The sequence below is a fragment of the Cinclus cinclus genome, chromosome 16 (assembly GCF_963662255.1).
Source record: "Cinclus cinclus chromosome 16, bCinCin1.1, whole genome shotgun sequence".
NCBI lineage: Eukaryota > Metazoa > Chordata > Aves > Passeriformes > Cinclidae > Cinclus > Cinclus cinclus.
In genome coordinates, this window is record NC_085061.1 from 2,570,002 (window position 1) to 2,579,619 (window position 9,618).

A 9,618-nucleotide genomic window follows, 5' to 3' on the forward strand; every position below is an offset into this window, starting at 1 on the left:
AACAGCTTCTCCACTCCACACAAGCCCCATGAGTCCAAGCCAGCAAACTCTTAATGAAGAATGTCCTTCAGCGTGGTTTGTTACCCAGCCACGAGGAAAACGATGGGCATGCAGGTCTCTGAGGATCTCATGTGGGATATTCTCTTGCTCAGGACTCTCTCAGGACTGGTACTTCCCACATCCGTGCAGGATTTTAGTGCTGCCCTGGTGCTGCAGGAGTGCTGCAAGGACTCCAGAAAGCAAAGGGCTGAACTGCTTTGGCAAGGAGGGGCATCCAGCTTCTCAGTCGACATCTGAGCTCAGGAGAAGTTTTGAGGGTGCCTCTGACACACAGGCACCTCAAAACTTACTGGAGATGAATTTGATTCATCGTGGTTTTGTTCTACAACAGTGAGGGCTGAACCAGGCAGGGCACAGGGCTGCCTGTTGAATTCCTTCCTTACAGCACATTTAGGCTTTGGAGCAGCTGCAGAGCACTTTGTCTCTCTAGTGTGGGCTAAATGGTACAGTGGGAGCTGTGTGAATCACCCATCTCCAGCAGTCTGGCTGTGCCACCCCATCTCTAGCACAGCAGCACCAGCTCCACATGCTGTTTTCAGCAACTGGATGTGGCTCCTCTCCCTGGTAAAGCCATCCCTGGTGCCCTGGCTCCATGCTGTGCCCTCTCTTGAGATTCAGGTTTCACTTCAGCATCACTGCAGCACCCTCCTTCCTTGCCCTGTTTCCCAAAAAACACAGTGATGAGGGCTTGGCTTATCTCAAGGCTGAGGACATGGAGAAGCTGCTTTGCCAGTCTGAGCCCATCTGCCTTATACCCCAGTGACATTTCTTCCAGCACTGTCAAAGATTTCAAGTCAATCTGACTTTACCAAAGTCTTTTGCTGGGCCTGGAGAAGCCAACAACTCTCTGGGGTGAAGCAGAGGTGGTGCTTCAGCCCAGGTCAGGCTCCAGGGATTCTGGGGGACCTTGCAGAGTGCACTGAATGGCTTTTTGCTGCTGTGATCCTACCCTGTGCAGAGAGATGGCTGCACAGACCTCCAGCAAAAAATAGCTCAAATTAGATGCCAAAGTGCCTCATCTTGGCAAGGAGCTGATTCCTGATTTGAGGGCTGAGTGAAAGCACAGGAGATGCCCAGGGTGATGCTGTGCAACACAATGCACAGTCCTGTCCTCTGAAGCACCTCTCTGAACATAAACACATATAAACCACCTCTCTGGTGGTCATGTTCATTGACCTGTGCAAGGCTTAGACGCAGAGATTACACTGGAAAAGCTCCTGGGGAGCTGCCTGTGTGCTCCTGCCCATGGGGAGCCTGCCTGGAAGGTTGCACAGCCCCACCAGTGCTGGGCACAATAAGCCCCTGCCAGTCCCATACCCAGAGCTTTGTGTGAACCTCCTCAGTGCCAGTGCCATGTGGGGAGTGAGGTGTTCAGCTCAGAGGCAAGGGCGGGCCGGGGATAATGAAGCATTTTGACACATAAGAAAGCACAGAAACGGGCTGTGGCAGGGGGTGATGTGTTCTTTCTGCCAGAACAATCTCAGAGATGTATTGCCAAGTAACTGTGAGAACATATAGTGTGAATACAAGGCAATTATCTCACTTAGTGGCCTGTAGTTAAAGCCCAAAAGCATTGTGTAATTGGGCAGGGGCTGTTTATCCTTAGAAATAAATGTTTTAGCGCCATGTGGGGTCAAAGAAATTACACTACGATCCAGGTAATAATAATAACCTTGAATAGTTTGCAGTCCTGTAATGCCTTTCATCTGGATTTGTGAGCACTTTCTCACCATACATTAATCCTCACCACCCTCTGTGTTCTAAGAAAGACTGATGTTATGATCTGTGCACAATAGCACCTGGAGGGACGGAGGAGACTTGCCCAAGGTCAGGGAAGGGGTTGGCAGCAAAGCTGGGAGCACAGCCCAGGGTGGTGGCAGTGCCCTGGGCTGAAGGACCAGCTGCTCCTCATGGATCAGTGCTTGTGCAGTGGACATGGAGCATGGGTGGTGCAGTGGACAGAAGGGAGCAGAGCTGGGGAAGGGTCTGAAGCATCAGGATTAGATGAAAAAGCTAGGGAGGGGCTCAGCCTGGAGAAAAGGAGGCTTAGGGGGAACCTTTTGGCTCTCTACTTCTCCCTGAGGGGAGGGTGCAGCCAGAGAGGGGTCAGGCTTTGCTCTCAGGCAACTGGACAAGAGGAATTGACCTCAAATTGTACCAGGGAATGTTCACATTTGATGTCAGGAAAGAAATTCTTCACCAAAGGGGTTGCCAAGCCCTGGCCAGGCTGCCCAGGGCAGTGGATGGGTTTAAAAGCCATGTAGATGTGGTGCGTTGTGGTTTCACTTGTAAGACAAACAGAACCAGAGATCTGCATCCTGGCCCTTTATCCACCCCCCCCTCCCTGAAATGTGTCTCATGAGCTTCACATTTCCTTGTCATTTCTTTTCCAAGCTCCCTTCAGGAGGGTGGAAGGATTACTCCAAGGTAGATGGGAAGCTGCTTGGATGTTGACAGTTCTGAAAGCTTTCCTCATTACAGATGACAATCACCCATTATCATCATCATCATTGTGCTGATAACTGAGGGTTTTGTAGGAAGAAGTGCTATTTTCTGAAATTCTGAGGAATTCTCTGAACTATGAGATAAGGATGACACTATGGATGAGGGCATTTGGTCGTGGTGGTCATGATTATAACAGCTCCAAGCACCATTACATGGTACTGGGTTTATTTTCACATTAAATGGATTTGATCCCATGCATTTGCTTCCTCGTGAGGTGACATTTGACAGGCAATTTTACAAATGAGAAAAACAGGATTAACCAGTTGGGACCTCGAGAGCTGTGTCCTGATGAGGGACGTGGCTGCCATAACCTCATTGCAATGCAGGAACCTTCCTCGTGGGCAAAGAGCCATTCCTGGAAAAGCTGATAGACACAGCGTAAACAAACAACTTATTTGTTGCTGTTTCCTCAGTCTGGAAGTGAGTGCTGAAACCCTTTGCTGTGTATCCCTGGCAGGGATGCCCTGTGGCACAGGGAGGGTATCAGTGTGCCAAAGCCCTCCCCCCATGACTCCCAATTTCATGGAGCCTAACCAGAAGCTCTCTTCTTGCTCTTAGGTGATTACTTTGGCATCCTGATGGAGGAAAAAGTGACCAGTTTCCCCTTCAGCGTCCTGGATAATCCCATGTACTGGGGCAGCACAGCCATCTACCTGGGCTGGTCCCTCATGTGAGTACATGCCCCTACAAACACCTCTGGTTGTAGGGCAGGTGTGGGGTCTCTTGGCAATGCAGGAGGTGCCAGCGTGCACTGGGAGCCAAAAAGACACTCAGTGAGGGCAGAGAAAGTGAAGCATGCCCTGACTTCTGGCTCCCTGGCTTTTTTTTGTGCGTGGAAAATCTTGTGCTGTCTCGAAACACTCCCAGCATTTGTTGTAGAAAAATAAATAGCGTCCAAGTACTGGGGGAGAGGAGGCATCAGCAAATGCTCTGCAGCTGAATGAGGTCCTTGGCAGGCTCTGCACGTGGAAAAATCAACATTCAGGGCCAAATTCATGCAGGGTGTCACTCGGCAGGGGCAGGGCACTGTACTGAGGAGCAGTGTGACCCTGCAATTACTCTGAAAAAAGCAAAACAAGCCAAGCCACCCTTTCCCCCAGCCCACGGTGATAACACTTCCGAAACACTCCTTGTGTGATACAACACAGCTTAATAGCCTGCTTAGGAGGAAATGAATAGGCTGTAATTTAGCAGCAAATGAGCAATATACTCTATTCAGTGTAACAAGTTTGATGTGGTTTTCATTTAATATCACATTTTATTTATTTGCCCAGGAGAGAAAAAAAAAAAAACAACTGGCTGTGTTACTTCAGGAGCCCATGGAGTGTTGCAGGCCGTTATCACTGGGTATTTTGCACTGATGCTCCTGACTGTGACCACCTCTCCTCTGCTTGGGTGGAAAAAATGAAGTGCTTTGCCACTTTCTGGTCATTTTTTCAGCCATGTGCATAGCCCCTGGTAATAAGTAAAGCTGATGGTTTCTCTCCTGTCTCCACTGAGCCTTACTGCTGTTAGTTCTGCACTTGAAATTCCCCCCAGTGCTGTCAGGGTTGGCTGCATGAGGCTGTTTCCCTTTCTGTCAGAGCCACGGCACTGGACGGGGTTAAAATCCTGGGAAATGGTGCAGGAGAGCCAAGGGGAGGCAGTGCTGGGCATGAGACTTGGCCACAGGGTCTGCAGTGGCACCATGGAAACATGGATATTGCTGTGGGACAAAGCTGGGGCAGGATGAGTCCCCCCACACCACACCATGACCCCAACAACAGCACAGAAGTAGGGATTTGACCAGGAAGAATTATAAGGAGATCTTTATTTGCTTTAAAATCAGCATCAAACTACTTCCTAAAACCTTTGCAGAATCCACTGAACCCTCCTGAGCCGTTTCTGTCACAGAATCCCTTCTTGACCCCTCTCATTGTGGTCTTCCAGCACAATTCTGGGCCAGAGCAGCTCGAAGCAGCTCAGGATAGCAGTGATTGCCTCTTTTTTTCTAGTTAAAAGGCTGCCACCATTAAGGCCAGCGAGGCATGACAAATAATTGCTGTGAACAAATTGCTGGATCTGTGCAAAGTGGCACCAAGACACCACCCACCTGCCTGAGGGAAGCTCAGCACAACCCTTCTCACAGTGGTTTTGGCTGTTTCTCTTCCCTGGGACCTCAGTTCATACAATCACAGAATCATTTAGGTTGGAAAAGAATTATAAGATCCTCAAGTCCAAGCATTAACTCAGCACTGCCATGATCATCACTAAAACATGTCCCCAAATGCCACATTTGCATGGCTTTTAGATCCTTCCAGGGATGATGACTCCACCACTGCCCTGGGCAGCTGTGCCAGGACTTGACAACCCTTCCAGGGAAGACATTTTTCTGTGAGGCAACTTGAAGTCATTTCCTCTTTTGCTGCCCTGGCTTCACCCTTCTATCAGGGAGTTGGAGATAGTGAGAAGGTTCCCCCTGAGCCTCATTTTCTCCAGACTGAGCCCCCCCATCTCCCTCATCTGCTCCTGGTGCTCCAGACCCATCCCCAGCTCCGTTCCCTTCTCTGGACACACTCCATTGGCTGATTTTTTGAGGAGTCCATGCTTTGTCCTGAGGTCCCAGGGTTTTCAGAAGATGTCAGGTGTCTGCCCTCAGAGGCCAGAGCTGATGTCCCATCTCTGTGGCAGCAGGAGGGATGCTGGAGGAATCCTCCAGCTGTCTGATTCTAGCCAGACCTAAAACACAGAGCACATTTGTCCTCTCTTGGTGATGCATCACAGTCCCTGTGATGGCATCAGAACCCAAAGGATTGATCCATTCTCATCCATGAAGGGGTGAAAACACATCACATCAACCAGCCTGTCCTCTGATTCCAGTCCAGCCTTAAAAGCATCAAGTGGGGTGACAACCCACAGCCATAGGGAGCTGCAGCAGGGCTGGGGACAGACAGACATCCTACCCAAAAAAAAAAAAGTCCTACCAGGACAGCACAACCTTCCTGACTGATTCATCATTACTGCTACAATCAGATGTGACCAAATATGTAGGTCAAACTCGTAAGAGGACAGGAACAGTTCACCCAAATGCTGCTCATCACCTGTGTCTAGCAGCCTCATTTCTCCTGCGAGACAAATGGAGCATTCACTGTGTGGGGACAGCTTTGTGTGCCTCTGGTAGGGAAGTGTTCTAACTCACAGCAACAGGCTGTGTAAATCAAAGCTGGAGCTGCAGCCAAATGATGCAATTAGAGGTCTCGCTGTCAACAAACAATCATGTAAATTTGTTCTCTCTGATAGGAATCAAGAAGGAGACATGACTAAGCATGTAATAGCAGGAGCTTGGGAGAGAAAGAAGTTGCCCAAAGCTTCCTAATGAGGGGAAAAGTTATTACAAAATGAAAACTGAAAAGATGGAGATTTGTGGGTGCCTCCCCAGGGATTGATGAGGCTGGGTGGTACCTGAAAGTGGCTCCAGTGTGAGGTTTAGGTAGTTCAGGCTCTCTGTGCAGGTGTGCCTTCCCAGCAGCACAAGTCATCTTGCACCAGGCTTGTGAGATGTTTATCCTCATAAAATCACGGGATGGTTTGGGTTGGAAGAAACTTGAAATCTTATCTTAATTGTCCCCTTTAATTAGGACACTGGTGATTGTCTTTAATTGCTGGTGGCAGCTCTGAGAGGAATGAGAGCTGGTTGTCAGCAAATCAAGTATTTAGCAGGGCCTTGGTGGGGAAATGTGCAAGGCCAGGCTGGACAGGGTTTGGAGCAGACTGGGATTGTGGAAGGTGTCCCTGCCCAAGGCAGGGGTGGGATGAGATGAGGTTTGAGATCCTTTCCATTCAAAACCATTCCATGATTCTATGATTCAGTGACATCTCTCTTCAGAGCAGGAGGTGACGAGGATTTTTGGTCCCAAAGCTATGGCCTCTGCTAAAAGGAGCAGCCATCTCCTTTGTATCCTCAGTTCTTGATCATCTCTCCCCATAATAGACAGTGAGGAGCAGTGGGTGGCATCGGTCCCCCGTGCCTTGCCTGGTGACATCTCACTGGAGGACACATGCCTGAAACACTTTGAAATGGGTTTAAAAGTGAACCAAGCCCCCAGCACCCAGCCCCAATGCAGCACCCACCCCAGCACCCTTCCCAGGGCAGGAATGGACCTTCCCACCCCTTTCCATCCCCATCCCTGCACTGGCTGAGCCACCACTTGGATGTGTACACTGCTCTGGCTGCCTGGTGTCCCGTGTACCCTGGGTGGCCCATCTTTTTGGGACATCAGGCATTTCCCTCAGAGCATGGGCTGGGAGCTGCAGCCGTATGTCAGCAGCTGCTCAGCCCTTAAACATCCCTATAATCTCAGGATTTAACATCAAAGCAGGAGCTCTCATAGCAGAGACATGCAGGGATCAGACTTAAAAGAAGTCGCTGAAGTAGGCTGGGGAAGAGTCTCTGCCAAGTAACATCTGCCTAAGACAGTTAACATTAAGCACAAAAAAAAAAAAACCCAAGCCCTTTTGTTTGCTTCTGTTTAATGAGCAAGTGAGAGCTCTCTGCAGCCCAGTGTCTCATTTCACTTTCTCAACCAGGTCTTGCATAAGCCCATGTACTTACCTGATCTTTTCCTTCTCTTTCAAAACAGGCACGCCAGCCCAGCTGGCCTTTTGCTGACAGCTGTAGTGGCAATTTCCTACACAATTGCTGTGCTGTACGAGGGGTGAGTAGCTGTGCAGAACTGGAGAGCTTCTAATTATTTCTACCAGCTTTAACTCTCGAGGTTTCAGAGAACTGCACAAGTAGAGATGTTTTTTTCCAATTAATTCAGTAGAGAAGAAGGAAAACAGAGGATTATTTTTCAATTGTTTTGATAATGGGCAGATTCCACTCTGAAACTGTTTGTTGAGTTCTAGGAACATTTGTGCATTTTTTTATTTTTATCAAAATGTGGTCTTTTTTTCCTTTTGGGTGTCAGATTCTGTCTATAGAAGAACAATAAGGAAGGCAGTGAGAGAACTCATTGTGTCTTTAGAAGAGCCCCCTACAAGAAGCACTTGCATTTTGTAATTTTCCTTGGATGGGCTTCTCTGCTGTTTTGCACCACAATAGCCCAGCCAGCAGCACAGGATGGAGCAGCACAAAATAACTCCCAGAATTAGCAGTTGTACTTCAGCACTGAAAGGTCTTTTGTGTTTGCAGGGGAGGAGGAGATGCAGAGAGCATTAGGGGGAGTCTGGGTGTGTGCTGAGCCTTGTCCTCCTCGGCACAGGCATGGTCCTGTAACTGCTCCACAGTCCAGAGAGGCTGAAACCAGGATTACCACGGCACAGGAATAGTCAGGCTGTGCAAACCTGTGAAGGACAAATTTTGTAGGCCCAAAGGCAAGCACTCAGTAGCCTTGATTTTAATTTTGCTTCCCTTCTTCTGCCCCTCTCTTTTGTCTCTGCCCCCTCTCTCCCCCAAATTCCCATCCTCCCAACTACAGGCCTTTCACAGAGGAAATCTATCGGAGGAAGCAGAAGGGAGTGAAGAGCAAGTAGCCCCAGGTACGTTTGTTGATGGGAGCATCTCAGGGGTGCTTTGCTGGGCTCCCCCACCAACGAGCACCCCTGCTCAGTGCTGCCTTCCCTGGCTCCTCCAGAGCCTTTCCCACACTTCTCACAGCATTTGAGCTTCAAGCCTCTGCAAAATCCCAGGCAGAGAGGCTTTTCAGAGCAGCAGTGGTGTCCGCCTCTTGGCACCTGACCAGCAGCCCCCAAATTGTTTTGATTATATACTTGAGAATCAGTGCGAGGGAAAATTGCTGGGAAGCTTCGAGGCTCCAGGCTTAATCTGAATCAGGCAGGAAAAAAAACAGCTATTGGCTATGGCAGGTGCTCCAGAGAGTGGCAGGGATGGTGTGAGAGGGAATGTGTGCCTGCTCATCCCTCAGGGAAATCAGGCATCCCTGCTCCAGCTGCTCCTTGCCTGAGCAAGGAACATTTCTACCAGTGGGCTCACCCTAAAACCTTAGCTTAGGCTTGTTTGGGGGGCCAAAGGCTTCTCCAACAGCACAAGCTCCTGGCCAAGCTCCTCTCCTGAGGGTTCATTGCCATCTTGGAACACCCAGTGCTTTGCCTGCTGGTTGTTGGAGAGTTGGGGCAATCCAAGGGCACTGCTGAGGTTTTGGCAGCACCATAACTGCTGCTCTGACAGAGCTGCTGTGGCACCAGTGAGGTCCCCAATGGACTCTTGTCCCTTTTCCTTTTGCAGAGCACTCTCTCGGGTACTTCATGCCTCTCCGGTCCCCACACTGTCCAATTTGCCCATTTTCCTACTGAGATGTATCCTAGTAATTAACCCAGCAACCCTTAATGAACTGACTGAGCTCCCTGCAGCACTGGAAGTGATCAGAGGAACAGCCTGAATGTGGTGGCAGCTCCTTGCCACAGCCCATGGGAGATGGAGGTCCCTGTCCCCAGGTCTCTGTCCAGGTCACTGCAGCTCTCCCAGGAGTTAGACAGCACAGGATCTCCCACACCGATTATTGGAGATCTGCAGGCAAGAAGGAATTCCCTTTGGACTGGAGGGAAAGCAGAGTCACAATGGAAACACCGGGGCCCTTTCATAAGTGAGCTCAGAGCATTTGGAAGCTCCAGCTGATCCTGAAGATCATCTGAAGATGCTGCCTAAGAGCCACGAGAAGCAGACAAAACTCAGGTGCAGCAATGGAGAGAGCTTGGGAGCCCCTGAAGATTCAAACAGGAGATGGAGAAGGAACAGGGGAAACTGCTGTGAGCTCAGCAACAGCAAAACCTGCTGCAAACCCAAAAACTAACACCTTCTTTTTTGGGAAAGGAACCTCCCGGTCCAGAGCTGCAGTTTCCCGCCCGTGCAGAGCCCTGCAGCTGTTTCCACACCATTGTAAAGGCTCCCAGAAAAGTGACTGAAAAGCACAGGAATGTGAATGTATTACCTAAACCACAGCCCAGGGGCATAGAGAGATGGCAGCTGTCCCGTGGGGAAGCCCCAGCATAGAGAAGACCCAGGGGAAGAGTCAATCCCTGTCTGCACCTCACAGATATCCCTTCCCTGGCCAA

General features: G+C 49.8%; 1 protein-coding gene across 1 annotated transcript in view; it reads left to right on the forward strand.

Annotated features, from left to right (window-relative positions):
* PEMT (phosphatidylethanolamine N-methyltransferase) overlaps nucleotides 1–8,079 on the forward strand; it is a 39,910-nt gene extending 31,831 nt beyond the window's left edge. The window contains exons 5-7 of the mRNA XM_062503750.1: nucleotides 3,124–3,235; nucleotides 7,185–7,259; nucleotides 8,025–8,079. Coding sequence (XP_062359734.1) covers nucleotides 3,124–3,235; nucleotides 7,185–7,259; nucleotides 8,025–8,079 — 242 coding nt within the window. The remainder of the gene's footprint in view (nucleotides 1–3,123; nucleotides 3,236–7,184; nucleotides 7,260–8,024) is intronic.
* Nucleotides 8,080–9,618: the final 1,539 nt, after the last annotated feature.